General features: G+C 54.1%; 1 protein-coding gene across 3 annotated transcripts; it reads right to left on the bottom strand.

Annotated features, from left to right (window-relative positions):
- Positions 1 to 387: 387 nt before the first annotated feature.
- On the bottom strand, positions 388 to 12,695 carry USH1G (USH1 protein network component sans). Of its 3 annotated transcripts, XM_068151725.1 has the most exons (4): positions 12,655 to 12,695; positions 11,514 to 11,789; positions 2,097 to 3,338; positions 388 to 767 (listed from the first exon to the last, which is right to left on the bottom strand). In XM_068151725.1, exons 2-4 carry the CDS (start codon positions 11,675 to 11,677, stop codon positions 764 to 766), a joined length of 1,410 nt encoding a protein of 469 aa, XP_068007826.1. In that variant the 5' UTR covers positions 11,678 to 11,789; positions 12,655 to 12,695; the 3' UTR covers positions 388 to 763. The 3 variants fall into 3 exon arrangements, with proteins under 3 accessions (XP_068007826.1, XP_068007825.1, XP_068007827.1); XM_068151724.1 differs by lacking the exon at positions 12,655 to 12,695 and having other exon boundaries at positions 11,514 to 11,912; XM_068151726.1 differs by lacking the exons at positions 388 to 767; positions 12,655 to 12,695 and having other exon boundaries at positions 2,093 to 3,338; positions 11,514 to 11,912.
- Positions 12,696 to 14,584: the final 1,889 nt, after the last annotated feature.

The raw sequence follows: 14,584 nt of genomic DNA, 5'->3' as shown, positions 1-14,584 counted from the left end.
AGGTCCTTTGCATGCAAACTGCTAATACAGCCCAGTGCCCTGGAGGGACGGGACAGAAACATTGCCTCCTGGGGATAGTCATTTGACCACTAGAAGGCAACTACTGACATGCTCAAACCACCAGCTTCATCTCAGACTGCTGCCCTCAAGACATCACAGACTGGACTCATGCAAGTGATGAGCACCTAGTGACTGAAGTCAGGGCTGCCACATCTCAAACCAAGCAGTCCCAAGCCACAGCAATCAAAACTCCCTTCCAAAAACTCAGCATCAAAAATAAAACCAGAACCAAGAACCAGGAGAGACATCAGGGCTCCCCAGCCCTCTGCTCCCCCAGCCCAAAGCCCAAATCAACCTCTTGGCTCCAGATAGAATGAATTGCAAGTATTTATTTTGGGTCCTTTTGAAAGTACCATCACGTCTCTCCTTCCATTCATGGCTTTGTGTGGTCTCTCAGCATCCTAGCCAGCTGTGCAGCACACTTCTTCCTCCAACAAGCAGGTGGCCGTGGTCCCTTCAGGGTTGGCAGGTTGGAGCTGCCTGGTGGTATCTCAGCAGTCATCCCTCCGTACCAGGCACTGCCTGGGAGCACTGCACAGACTGGGAGCAGAGTGAGGGGGCAGGAGTGCTGTCCAGAGGGACTGGTGGGGATGGCTGTAGCTTTCAGCTGCCCCAGGAAAGGAGCCTCTGGCTTGTGTTTTCTGGCAACTTAGAACTGGGTTTGACTCTTCAGCGTTAAAAAATACAAGTAAAAATGCTGCTGCTATCTGCAAAAGGAATGAGAGGAATCAGTCAACACCCCAAAGAGCCAAGGATGAGCTCTACTGGATGACTGTAAGCCCAGCAGGAAGCACACAGCTGTGTGGAGGTTGGAAGCTCAAACACCACAGCAGACTGGGGTGCCAACATCCATGACAGTGGGGAGACCCAGACTTGTGCCTTCCCTTCTCCATCTGCACAGTAGGCAGATGGTCCTTCAAACCAGCCAAACCATGGAACCACCACCACCATCTCCCACCCAGAGATGCAACCTCCAAAGGTCTGAGTTTTGGATTCCACATGCTACTGGGCACTGCCATCAGCCGGCTCCCGCCGGGAACTGTGGTGGATTTCCTAACACCATCAGAGGGTGAAGAGTGGAGAGAAGCCTGGGCATGGCTGAAAATCTCAACTACAGGGACTCAGGAGAGTCAGACCACAGAGCAGGCTGCATTCATAGAGGTTATGAAACAAAACGAGGGCTTCACATCCTGCCCAGCCACATTAGAGCTGTTGAGTAATGAACTGACACCGTTGCCACCTCTCCAAACTCTCATCGTTTCCACACCAGCAGGAATTTGCCCACACACAGAAGCACTCAGGTTGCCTGGACTCCTACTCTTCCAAGAGGGTTGGAAACAAGACCTTACATTATAGTGTCATAGAATTGTTAGGGTTGGAAGGGACCTCAAGGATCAGCCAGTTCCAAGCCCCTGCCATGGGCAGGGACACCTCACACTACAGCAGGTTGCTCACAGCCACATCCAGACTGGCCTTCAAAACCTGTTTTAGTGTCTCATCACCCTCATGGGGAAAAACTTCTTCCTAACATCCAATCAGAATCTACCCATCTCTAGTTTTGCTCCATCCCCCCCAGTCCTATCACTCCCTGACACCCTCAAAAGTCCCTCCCCAACTTTCTTGTAGCCCTCTTCAGATACTGGAAGGCCACAAGAAGGTCTCCTCGGAGCCTTCTCTTCTCCAGACTGAACAGCCCCGACTCTCTCAGTCTGTCCTCATAGCAGAGGAGCTCCAGCCCTCTGCTCATCCTCATGGCCCTTCTCTGGACATGCTCCAGCATGTCCAGATCCTTGCTGTAATAGGAGCTCCAGAACTGGATGCAGTACTGCAGGTGGTGTCTCACCAGAGTGGAGTAGAGGAGGAGAACCACCTCCCTTGACCTGCTGGCTATACTTGGGAGGGTAACTCCTGCTATGCTGCAGGTAGAATCATAGAATACTTTAGGCTGGGAAAGACCTTTAAAATCAAGTCCAGCCATCAACCCATCTCCGCCCGCTGAGGGGTTTAATCACTCAAAGGCTCCATCTCCTACTTACAGCTCAGTGTCTACAATGACATCTGGCTTCTCCAGAGTCTGCCGTCTCCTCTGGATGGCATCCACAATCTTTTTCCTGGGGCCCAAGGGGATATTGATGCTCTTCAGGTCGTTGTCTGAACACAGCATGAGGGCCTCCAAGTCGATCTTTTCCTTCTTCAAGATGGAGACGAACTCAAACATGTGCAGGGAGGCCAGGAAAGTCTCCAAGGGGCTGGTGTCCGGCTCGTCGTCGTCGTCTAAGCCCAGCTCCGCCTCGTCCCAGGGCAGCTCCTCCGCGTTCCTCTCCTGCAGGCTGTTGGCACTGCCAATGCTGTCGTTGAGACTTGGCGAGCGCTGCAGGCGGCTGCGCAGTTGGACTCCTACCCCCTCCGCATGGTCCTCGCCCAGGGCGCCAGGCTCCTCCGGGCCGATGCCGAAGAGGCCGCTGCTGACGTAGTTGCGCCGGAACACCATGGTGCCCAGCCCCGGGCGGTTGAACAGGGAGTCGTGGCCGGAGTCGGTGCTGACTTCCGAGTGGGCAGAGTCCATGTGCAAACCCGGGTCGCTTATGGCACGGGAGACGGCGTCCTCGTCCGTCAGGAACATGTCCCTGATGTTGCGCCGCGTCCACTCCTTGGGGCTGGCGTAGGTGCCCTGCTTCACGAACATGATGTCGTTGCCCAGCTGCAGGCCGGACAGGGACCTGACGCTCTTCCTCCCGTCCTCGTAGATCTTGAAGGTCCCATCCACCTGCTTCTTCTTCTCCAGCTTCTTCTGGATTTTCGTCTTTCCCTTGGCTGTGCCGTGGAGGGTGGCTTGCGAGTATGGCAGGGAGGTCACCATAGACATGTGCTGGAACTTCTTGCTCAGGGTGCTGCTGGAGTAGCTGGAGAAGCTCATGGTGTCCGAGTTGTCTGACATCTCCTTGCGGTACCGTTTCTCCATCCGCTCGTGGTGCTTCTTCTGCAGCTTCACGCAGTCCTTAATCCTCCGCTCGGCGTCCCGGAAGGCCTTGTCCTTCAGCTTGCTCACCAGCTTGGGGTTGAGGCTGCTCTGCTTGGCGGCGATGGAGTCCAGGTAGCGCACGCACTCCATGTGCCCCTTCATGGCCGCCATGTCCAGAGGGGTGTGGTAGTCGTTGTCCAGGCACCAGATGTTGGCCCCAAAAGAGATGAGGAAGGAGAGGCAGTTCAGGTGGCCGTTGGCTGCTGCCAGGTGGAGAGGGGTGTTCCCCCAGATGTCACATTTGTCTGGATCACCCCTAGAGGGCAAGAATACAATCACAGAATCAATAAGGTTGGAAAAGATCTCTAAGATCATCAAGTCCAACCTGTCACCTAACACCTCATGACTACTAGACCATGGCACCAAGAGCCACGTCCACTCCCCTCTTGAACACCTCCAGGGATGGTGACTCCACCACCTCCCTGGGCAGCACATCCCAATGGCTAACAACTCTCTCTGGGAATAACTTTTTCCTCACCTCCAGCCTAAACTTCCCCTGGAAGAACAACCAGTTAGCATGCAGGCATGGCTGACAGTCTCTGCTGAGGTCTAACCAGCACCAACTGCTGCCACCTTGAAATATGGAGTTATGAATTCCATGCCTTTGGCCCCCCACAGCTCAGTTTGAAGGGGGTCTTCTGGAGGGGTGCACCACTGACATGGAATCATGTGCCTGACACACAAGTCCACAGTGATTCCCATCAGGTGAATTTAGCTCTCAGGAGACATCTGTACCTGCACCAAACCAAGTCCACAGTGATTCCCATCAGGTGAATTTAGCTGTCAGGAGACCTCTGTACCTGCACTAAACCAGCTTCTGGGAGGGAGGTATGCCACTTTCTAAAAAGCCCTGAACTGAGACATGAGACTGGTTCTGAAATGCCCAAAGCTGAGCTATGGGCCTGATTCTGAAAATCCCAGAAGTAAGGCATGAGACTGGATCTGAAATGCCCAGAAGTGAGATATGAGAGTGGATCTGAAAAGCCCAGAAGTGAGATATGAGAGTGGATCTGAAATGCCCAGAAGTGAGATATGAGAGTGGATCTGAAAAGCCCAAAGCTGAGCTATGGGCCTGATTCTGAAAATCCCAGAAGTAAGGTATGAGACTGGATCTGAAATGCCCAGAAGTGAGATATGAGAGTGGATCTGAAAAGCCCAAAGCTGAGATATGGGCCTGATTCTGAAATGCCCAGAACTGAGCTATGGGGCTGATTCCAGCTCACTCTGGAATTTCAAATCTCAATCATTCCATTAAATCCTAGTCAGGTTCTACCTGCAGATCTTAGCTTCATTTAGATCCTGTGGAGGGACATCCCAAAGTACCTCTCTCCACACCACATTCCGTGTGGGACACCATGGAGTCCTACCATGAAAGTATCACCCTGGAATGGTCATCCTCAGCAAAGGTCCTGAAACCCAGGAGGTGCTGCAGCTCCCCATTAGTGCCTGGAGAAAGTGAGGGCAGAAGAGGGCACACTGGCAGGAGAGAACAAGCAGAATGGCTGGCACTGGCCTTGGGGTTGGGGTTTTGGGGGGTGGGGGGTTTGCTGTGCCACGCCTGGTCTCGATTACACGGCCTGAAGCACGTTGGTATTAGCACATCCTGAGAATCCAGTTTCAGAGAAAGTGGAGATTAGGTTTCTGCACTCCTCAAGAGCTGGACACTCAACTACTGCCACCAGCAACTCTTCTGGCAGCGCGCTGGCCCCCGGTGTGGCGAGCTGCTGATGGGACACAACTGCTTGCCCACATCTCCTGCTTCCCCTGACAGCAAGGACTCATACCTAGGGTTGAGGGGAAGTCTGTCCTCCTGGCATTCCTCTCTATTTGTGATCTACTGAAACAAGAGAGAGTTCACACCCCTGCTGGCAGCAGCCCTGGCCCCAGCGCTGTGCTAATGATATGCAGCCAGCAGCAGTATCTGTCAACAAGACTCTGCACACACAGGCAAAGCAAAGCCCTTTATTAAAGCTGGGCAGCTCCACCACCCTCAAGAGCAACTCCCCACGGGCAGCATGGCTCTGGCAGAGCTCTGGCCCAGCACAGCTCCTGCCCAGTTCCATACCAGCCTTTCAGGGAGCTCTAGAGGAAGCCAGCACTGTCCCTCCAGCTCAAAGGCCTTAGCTCCAAGCCCTGGTGCCACCAGGACTCTGGAAGGCAAGGAGACTTGTGAGAGGTTGCACACTTGAGACCTTCAGCCTGCATTACTTTACTCCTTGCTGCTTTAGGACCTGTGTTGACCAAAGCTGGGAACAGCAGAGCCCAGAACCCTCTCCCAAACCCCACAAGCTCTGTGCTACAGCCCATGTCACCTAAGAGACTGAAAACTGCTTCATAGAAAGAGCATGGAGACCACAGGACCTGAGGGACTTCTTTCCCCTCCTGCTTTGCATCTTTACCAGCACATTCATCCTCCCATGCTGCCAGCAGGCTCCCTGGGTACTGCTAGTCAGGGGACAGCAGAGCCAGAGCAGGGCCACCAGCTGGTGTAATGACCAGCATGCAAACCTCAGGTTTTGCCAGCATCTCAGCCATGGAATACCAAAGGGAAATGATTCTGCAGAAAGCAGAAGTAATAAAGAGAGTCCAAACATTAAGCTGGAGATCATCTGGGCACAGGGAGTGAGCTTCGTGGCTGTACTCCCACAAAGTGGCTATGAAGTGTGCTCAGCTTTCCCCTCATGGGAGCATCAGCAGTAGCTCCACCACAAAACTTGTAGAAGCTCAGTAAGTAGGACCTGGAGCCTGCTGGTAAATTCAGCAAGTTAGTCAAAAGGTTCAAAACTATGGAAAGCCCCCAAAAGGCTCACAGAGCCTGCAGGACTTCTGTATCCAGAGCCTTTGATACCTCCCACGGAAGCAGAGGTGTGCTAGGAAGGAGAAGGGCAGGACAGCAGAGGGTCAAGGAGCCGTGAAACCAGCAGGAGAGGAAGGAGCAGCTGAGTTTCCAGGAGTGGTAACTCCCCAGCCCTTGCTTCCACCCTCGTAGTGACATGTCCAGGCTGGGAAATTCATGGGGAGGATAAATATTTGATGAATTGCAAGAGAAGAGTAAATTATTGATGGAGCTGGCTTAAAGAGCCAGTGAAACTGGAACTGCCAGCACTGGTGGTGGGACTCCAGTGTGTGAAGAGTTCTTAATTTGTTTACATGTGCTCTGAATGGGCACACATGTGCCCAGCATGTGTGGGCAGATGAGCCAGGGCACCATGAGGGTCCCAGCATGGACACAGGCTCATGATGTGGACAGTGATGTAGCAGTGAGCTTCCTGGAAATAACCTTGCTCCCCCAAGCCAAGTGTATGGATGCTCAACCCATAAAGAACCTCCCAGAGCCCATCCTCGTGTCTGTCAGGTGGCAAAGGGTAATGCCAGGGAGGTTTTGGTGGGTTCACATTTGAAGGTCTGCTTATTTCTGAGAGTAAGTGAGGGGAAAGGGAGCACCAAACTCAGCTCTCCCTGGACATTTCCACTGTCTAGAAACAACAATATCAGAGCAACGTTCACTCTCTAAGTCCCTTTGTGCTCTAAATATTTGCCAGAGGTGCTAAAAATGCAGCAGGAGGAAAGAAGAAGGGTGACTTGCAAAGGAGAGGTGTTTGATCCAGCACAGATAATAAACATGAGGCCCTGCCTCTGGCCAGGTGTCTGTCCCAGCAAAACTTCCCCTCCGGGGTGCTGCGCACAAGGAGATGCTGACTGCAGGGTCCACTAAGTGGGAACCTATTTTAATGACAGGTCTGAAGCGCAGCCCTGCCGGGCTTCAAAGCGTTTCCCGGTGCTGAGTCAACTCCTGTAATGACCATCATGAAAAATGCTGTTAATTGAGCCCCTTGGGTGGACCTGTGCACCTCCTGAGTCACCCTGGCCGCACCGTCACACGCAGGCTCACTCCCTTCCTGCTGGCTTTTCCCCCTCACTTCTCCCATGGGCTCCCAATTAGCCAGGGAATCCAGCAGCACTTACACGTCCTCCCCTGGCTGCACGTGGGAAGTGCCTCTGATAGCAAAGGGCTGGCTCAGCCCTGCCTCATGGGGGTGTGTGTGGGAAGGATTGAGGCGCTGGACCTCGAGCCAGCTAGGTGCAGAGTGTCTCTGGTTCCCATAAAACAGTTTTGGATATAGGAAGAGAGGGGGGAAATCATTTATGGCTTGAGGGGTTAAAAACAACCACCAGCTACAGCACAGCCAGTCAGGGCAAGGAGCTAAGCAAAGGCTAGAAGTAAGCAGAACAGATGTTTGGACCCAGAGCTGAGCCTTGAGTCCTGTACCCCAAGCGTTATCTAGTGGGTGGTAGGTCAAGGATTTGGCTTTTCTCCAAGTACAGATGCCCCCCAGATCATGAAGTCTTGGAATACTTTGGGTTGGAAAGGAGCCTTGAAGGTCATCTTGTCCAAACCCCCTGCAGTGAGCAAGCACATCCCCAGCTAGACCAAGGTTGCTCAGGGCTTCATCAAGTTTGACCTTGAATGTCTTATGGGTTGGGGCCCCTGGACTGCCTGTTCCAGGATTTCACCACTCTCATTGAGCAGAACTTCCTCCTGATGTCCCACCTAAATCTATCCTGCTGTAGCTTCAAACCATTGCCTCTCATCCTATCACTTCAAGCCCTTCTAAACAGTCCCTCCCCAGCCTTCCTGTAGGTCCCCTTCAGATACCGGAAGGCTGCTCTAAGGTGTCCCCAGAGCCTTCTCTTCTCCAGGCTGAACAACTCCAGCTCTCCCAAGCCTGTCTAACCCAGCTCAGCTGCTGCAGCTGAGGTTCATCTCAGGGCTCTCTGCCTCTTGCAGCAGCAAAAAGCGAGGCCAGCAGTTATTGTTCCTGGTGACTATTACCAGTGGCTGTCGGCTGGCAGTGCCCAGGGGCACATCTCCTGGCTCAGCACCATGCCCATGCTGACTCCAAGCAGCCAGCTCAGGCGCCGGAAGCAACGAAGCTGTGACAGCTCCACCCTGCTCCCTCACCTTCCTGCAGGTCATTGCCCAGGGGAAGGTTCCCACCACCAGAGCCAGGCTGCTGCTGGCAGCCACAGGGCCATCAGCTCTGTGGCATGCAGAGGATGCACATCACCTTCACGTGCCTTGCTGCAACCTCTGCTGCAGCCCTGCCCCAGCCAGGCTGACCTGCCTCCCTCCAGCAGTCTGGCTGACGGCAGGAGCCATCTCATCCCCTCCAACCCAGCACTCAGCCACTCACCCCCCCTCTGCCATCACCATCCAAAGCAGCTGTGACCTCCCTTTGTGTGAGAAGGGAAACTGAGGCACATCTCTGCACAGAAGCTAGCTGCAGACCAGCACAACACATCCTCCCCTCTCCTATAGCCCTCTCCAAGACAAGAAAGTCCTGGCCATTCCCAGCTGAGGCCCCCAGACCTGTGTTTAACTGGAGCTGGCCTGCTGCCTGTCCCTGCCACAGTAGTTCATAATGAACCACACTGAAGAATTACAGCCTCTGAAAAGCTGCAATGCTAAATGCCAGTTGGCCTGCCCTGGCCCAGCCATCATGTTAATTGAGTTTGTTTCTCTTGCTGGAGCCCAGCCAGGAGGAAGAAAAAGGCTTTTTGTGCTGCAAACAAGAAGGATGAGCCACTGCTGCTCCCTCCATCCCAAACTCTCTCTTCATCCCAGTGCAAAATCATAGAATCATAGAATCAACCAGGTTGGAAAAGACCTCAGAGATCATCAAGTCCAACTTCTTACCTAACACCTAACACCTCCTGACAACCAAACCATGGCTTCGAGTGTCACATCCAACTCTTTATGGAACACCTCCAGGGATGGTGACTCCACCACCTCCCTGGGCAGCACATTCCACTGGGCAAAAGTGGCACAGAGGCACAGGCACATCACCAGCTGCTATGGACAGAGCCATAAACAGGCTTCTTAACCCCTTGTGTGGGGGCTGAGAGAATGAACTTCCCTCAGGGATCCCCCGACAGGTCTAGAATAGTTTCTTTCCCCCTCCCCATTCCAGCACTCCACCATGAGCTGCTGAGCACATGGGAGCATGAATGAAGCTCCTTAACTGATGACAGAGCCTGGCCTGCAGCAGGACACAACAACCAGAGCCACAACTTTTACCTGCCTCCCACAGCCCTGCTTCCTCAGGGTGCCTCAGCACTCGATCTCCCAGCTTGTTTGGGCACCAGTACCACTGCCCAGCACTGGCAAGGAGGAATGGCAGGTTTTGCTGCCCCAAGACTCTTGCATCACCCTCTGTGCCTCAGCCTCCCCCTGCAAACCATTCAGAGGCTTCAGCCCCCAAAGCTGCTTCCCAACTCACCCCTGCAGGGAGCCAGCCCAGCCCTGAAGCCTTCACTCCCTCAAGACACTGCTCCATGCCATGGTCCAACGCTCTCTGCCTTGCAGTGCAGGGCTGTCTGTGCCAAAGGAGGGACATTTGGGCAGCAGAGGCCAGAGAGAAATTGTGGGGACACTTGGAGGTCCTCTCTCTTGCCTTCCAAATGTGACAGTGCAGGTGGAATTGGATCACATCCAATGCAGAGCTCAGTGTCACCCCTGAACAAGACCTCAGCGCCACTGAGGGCTGCCCTAAGCTCTAGCAGCAAATGACAGGGTCTGACCATGGTCTCTCCTGCTCTCTCTGATCCCCTTGTCCCCACACTGAGGCTTTCCTGCCCCTCACAACCCCCCAAGCTGGCTCTGGGGAGCAGAGGAGTGTCTGTCCCCAGACTGAGCTGAGTGAGGGTGAGGAGGCTTCACTGATCTCTGCTTGGTCCTGGGTGAGGATCTGATGTGAATGCTGAGTCTGAGATGGATTCGTGGAGCTAAGTGCATCCCACAGAGACACACTTTGCTCCCCCATACATCACATAAAGGGCAGCAGGCTTTTGCCAGGCTATTTTCCCTGTCAGGAACAAATGTATATTAGGCTGTTAATTAAAGAGCAGCCAAGCTGTGCTCAGACATGACTGAGCCCCAGAGGACCTTTTAATCCAGTGTGAATTCTCCATTGGAAAGCAGCCCCTGGGCTTCGGGGAGAGGCAGAAACTGCTGGCTTGGATGCAGAGGTTGGATGCAGGCAGTGGTGCTGCAGGGTGTCCTGTGATGGAGGCAGGAGATATGAGGAAATATGACACAGAGAGATAGAAAGTCAGTCTCAAAGTCCCATGCTGTGGATGAATTCCCCTCCAGAAAGCAAATGAGGAAGGCAGAGCCTTTCTGGAGGGGTGTTCATCCACAGCATGGGCCTTTCAGACTGACTTTTAGGCCACCAAAGAGTCTTTGGAACCATTTCTCATTTCAAGGGTGTCATCCCCAGAGATTCTGCACAGTGGAGATGCAGCTGATCAGGTGCAAGACCTGCAAATATAGCCCAGGGTGGACAGAGGAAATCCCCTCACTGAGCCTCAACCCAGCCTGTAAGAGCAAAGCCTTTCCAAGGAGGCATGATGGCCATCCTGGCTGCCAACCTCAGCACTGTTCCTCAATATTAGAAAGAAAGAAAAAAACCAAAATGAGCACCACCAGCAAGCTCTCAACACACAGCAGAGGCCACCCCACCCTTAGATGAGGTGCTCAGAAGAGCTGCTGGAGCAGAAGGAAGCACTGGCACATGCTCCCCTGGGAGGCTGTTAAGGACAGGAGAGACACACACCACTCGAGAAGGAGCTAGGCATGGCAGCTCTTGCCTCAGCACAGCCCTTTGGTGAGGTTCTCCCAAAACCAAGATGTAAAGCCCTCCAGTCTGTTGAGTCCCCTCAGTCCCACCCCATATCTGTGTTTACAGAGCCAGAGACACTCAGACTTGGCAGCCCAGGCTGAGGTGCCAAGAGACAGCAGCATCGAGCAGCATCCATTGGGGTGGGGGAACAGGACTGGGCTTCAAGAAATCTGCTCTTGAGGAACCTGCTCCTGAATTTCCTGGCTCCAGGTGCATGACAGACTGCCCAGGGGTCATGTACTGAGACCTGGCTTTGGGTGAAACAGATAAGTGTCACCTACTGCCTGCTGGCACTGCAAGCATGTGAGCCTTTCCTGGGGCAGAAGGAGCAGCTCTCCTCTCTGTCCCCTCATTTAAAGGGGCTTTTTTTTTTCCCTCGTGGCAGTGACCCCATGTGCTTGCACTTCAGCTCTGGCTGTCCTTGCAGGACCTGCCTCAAGACTGCCAAACACTTGCAGGGGGGACCCAGCCCCATCTCAAAAGGGGTTTGGGGCAGGGTTGGTTAGAGGGTCAGAGGAGCTGGGAACACACAAGAGCAGTTCTCAGCAGCACCGGGCTAGACTCAAAGCCCCCTAAGGTCTGAAAAATAACAGAGGGGCGGACAAGAGCAGGGCTGTTACGGACAGAAACCGTCATTGGGGGCGGGGAGGGCACCTGCACCCACACTTGCAAGCAGGGAAAGGGGGAAGAGGGGGCCCCAGCTCCCCCGTGCCCCAGCGGCAGGCAGGCAGGCAGGCAGCAGCACTCACCCTCTGCTGACGATGAGGCGCAGGGCGTCCAGGTTGCCGTGGTAGGCAGCCCATAGCGTCGGGGTCATCCCATCCTCATCCGGAGAGTTCAGGTCCTTCTTGGTGGCTTCCTTCAGGAGGTCCAGGTAGCCATCCCGAGCTGCTCGGTGGTACTGGTCATTCATGGTGCAGAGTGGTCCCCGGGAGGGTGCATGGGTGCCCAGGGGTGCTCAGAGGATGGGCATGGAGGCGGGGAAGGGGGAGCTGCCAGGAGAGCCCAGCTCGCCTCGCACAGCTCTGCAACAGCAGGATACCTGAGAAGTGCTGGCTGGGAGGCAGGAGCTCCTCCAAGCCCAGCCAGCCAGGTTCTCCAGTGCTTCCCTGGGTCCTAAGCATCCTCCAGCCCTGAGAACTCCTCACCACAACCCTTTCACGCATCAGCTCCGCTGCACATCAGAAGCTCCAATTAAGCAGCAGGGCAGCGCTGGGCTCAGCCGGGTGCCGTGGGCACAGGGTCACACGGTGACAGCTTGCCAGGTCCAAATGTCCCCTAAGTGGAGCAGGCTGCCAGGAAGGCTCCTGGGCTGTATCCTGCTCGATATCCCTGCATGACCCTCACCAGAGCAACCCCAGCTGGAGTGAGGGGCAGCAGCCAGAGGAGGATGTGTGGGCTGACGGAGCACAAGTCCCCAGTGTCCCCACTCACAGCCTGGGACCTAGATGGATGCTCCTGCTCCCTGCAGAGATGGTGGAGAGCAGTCTGGTGACCACCCCTGATTCTGAAGCGGCACCAGGGGTGTTGACAGCTCAGGTGTTCCTGGTTATGTATATTAAAGAGCAGATACATAGCTGTTGGCATCTCCCTAGTGACACTAGGCAGACAAGGGCAGACCCTGTCCCCATCCCTGTCCCCCAGCTACCCTGCCTGTGCCTGCAGGACTCTGCTTCCCAGGGAAGTGTGCAACAGACTGCACAACAGGAATCCATGATAACCCAGAGCAACTCACACAGATTGAAGAACTCCCTCCTTCCCCCTCTCCCCCTTTTTGGAGACAAAAAGACCTCCCCCCCACCAAAAAAAAACCCCAGACAAACAAAACAGCAACAAAACAAAACAAACCAAGAAAGAAAAAGCCAAAACAAAACAATCAAACAAACAAACCCCCAAAACCTGCTCCTGTCTGTAGCTTGGAACTTCTCCTGTGGTGTGCTCCAGGGGCAGCGTCTGACCCCTGGTGCCTTTCCCGCTGAGCCCTGTGGGGAGTCCCAGGCCATGCCCCCAGTGCAGGATTCCCAGGCCCCGGGCACCCTCTGCTGTCAGGAGGGATGAAGCCAAGCCTTGACACTGCCCAAAGCATGAAGCTGTCAGAGCATATTGCACCCAACAGTGAATGCTGTCCCCTGGGATGGGCTGTCATGAAGGAGCAATTTCTTGTTCCCTTCTTCTGTGTTTTGTCTACCGTGTCCTGGCTCTGGCGATGGAGATGTCCTGGGTTGGAACTTGTGGCTGCCACCATGGCTCTGGGACAGCACACGAGGTTTGGAGAGGGTGAGGCAGCCACAGCAGATGGGTGAGAAAGGAGGGAAGAGCAGAAAAATGGGGAAAGGCAGAAGCAGAGAAAAGAGAAAACCAGACCTCCCTACATCTCTGTAAGCAAAGAGATGTCCCAAACAGCAGGGTGGCCCTCAAGTGGTCCCAGATGCATCCACACAAGCTGCAGGAATTAACCCTTGAGTGACCCACACAGAGTCATCACTCTGGCTGCCTGGGGACTTCTGGAAGTGCCCCAGCGATGGGGTCTGCTCCCTGCGGGGTTTGCTGATGGCAGCAGATCTGTACTCATCCACTCAGCCTCCCTGGGAGAGCTGCTGGGATGTAGGAGAGATGGAGGTGTTTGGGACCCTTCCAGGTGAAGAGCAACACCATAATGTCTGTAATTTGTTGCTGAGGTTCTTCAATGATTCTTGCAGTACTAACTAATTAGGCTTCTTATGCTGTGGGGTGGCTCCCGGGGTGGGGGCTGGGAGCATTGCCCAAGGCAGCAAACACTCTTTGCCCTGTTGCTGGCTGCTGAGGACAAAAGAGAGAGAAGGAAGTAGTGCTCAGGGAAATTCTCATCCTCTGACCTCTGCAAAACATGATCATTATCAGCTCAGGTTCACCATACAGGGGTCTGGGCTTCCCCAGACGAAGAAAAGATCACAGAAATATAGAATCATTTGTTTGGAAAAGACCTTTATGATCACTGAGTCCAACCTTTATCTAAGTCTACCAAGGCTGGTGATAAACCATGTCCCTCAGCACCACATCTCTGGGGGTTTTAAACACCTCCAGGGATGGAAACTCAACCACCTCCCTGGGGAGCCTGCTCCAGTGTTGGAGAACTATTTCAGTGAAGAATTTTCTTCTAATGTCCAACCTAAACCTCCCCTGGGGGAAACCTGAGGCCATTTCTGATCAACCATTCACTGCAACGAGGAATCCCCAAGGGTCCACAAGAGGCCAGGGTGCAAGAAGGAGCACAGCAGTGAGCAGGCAAAGAATGGGACTGAGAAAATGCACAACAAACAGCCCCATCTCTGTGTGCATCCAAGAGCAGGGACACCTCCAGCAGAGCCATCCTCAGGAAGCAATAAAACTTGTCCTTAGCCACTCATAGGATCATAGAATCAGTCAGGGTTGGAAGGGACCACAAGGATCATCTAGTTCCAACCCCCCTGCCACGGGCAGGGACACCCCACACTAGATCAGGCTGGCCAGAGCCTCATCCAGCCTGGGCTTAAACACCTCCAGGGACAGGGCCTCAACCACCTCTCTGGACAAGCCATTCCAGGGCTTCACCACTCTCATGGGGAAGAACTTCCTCCTCACCTCCAGTCTGAATCTCCCCACCTCCAGCTTCATTCCATTCCCCCTAGTCACCCTGTCTCCCCACCAAACCCTAACAGCTGGGGGAAGAGAAGTCTCAAGCAAAAGCTGTCCCCTCACCTGGCAAATCCCACCTGCACCCCATGGTTTGGGACATGACTTTCTGTTTCAACTTAAGCTCCTGAGGACCAGAGGAAGGTGATTCCACCCAGAAACGCCCAAG

This window comes from Melanerpes formicivorus, unplaced genomic scaffold (genome assembly GCF_026170545.1).
Source record: "Melanerpes formicivorus ecotype bairdi unplaced genomic scaffold, bMelFor1.0.p_v2 SCAF_21, whole genome shotgun sequence".
Lineage (NCBI taxonomy): Eukaryota > Metazoa > Chordata > Aves > Piciformes > Picidae > Melanerpes > Melanerpes formicivorus.
Note: the sequence above shows the minus strand (reverse complement) of the source record. Positions and strands in the feature narration are given on the sequence as shown.

Coding starts and splice junctions, on each gene's coding strand:
- USH1G (XM_068151725.1), bottom strand. CDS start 11,677: ATGAATGACCAGTACCACCGAGCAGCTCGGGATGGCTACCTGGACCTC. Junction 3,339..11,513: donor CGCCTCATCGTCAGCAGAGG/GTGAGTGCTGCT, acceptor CTTGCCCTCTAG/GGGTGATCCAGACAAATGTG.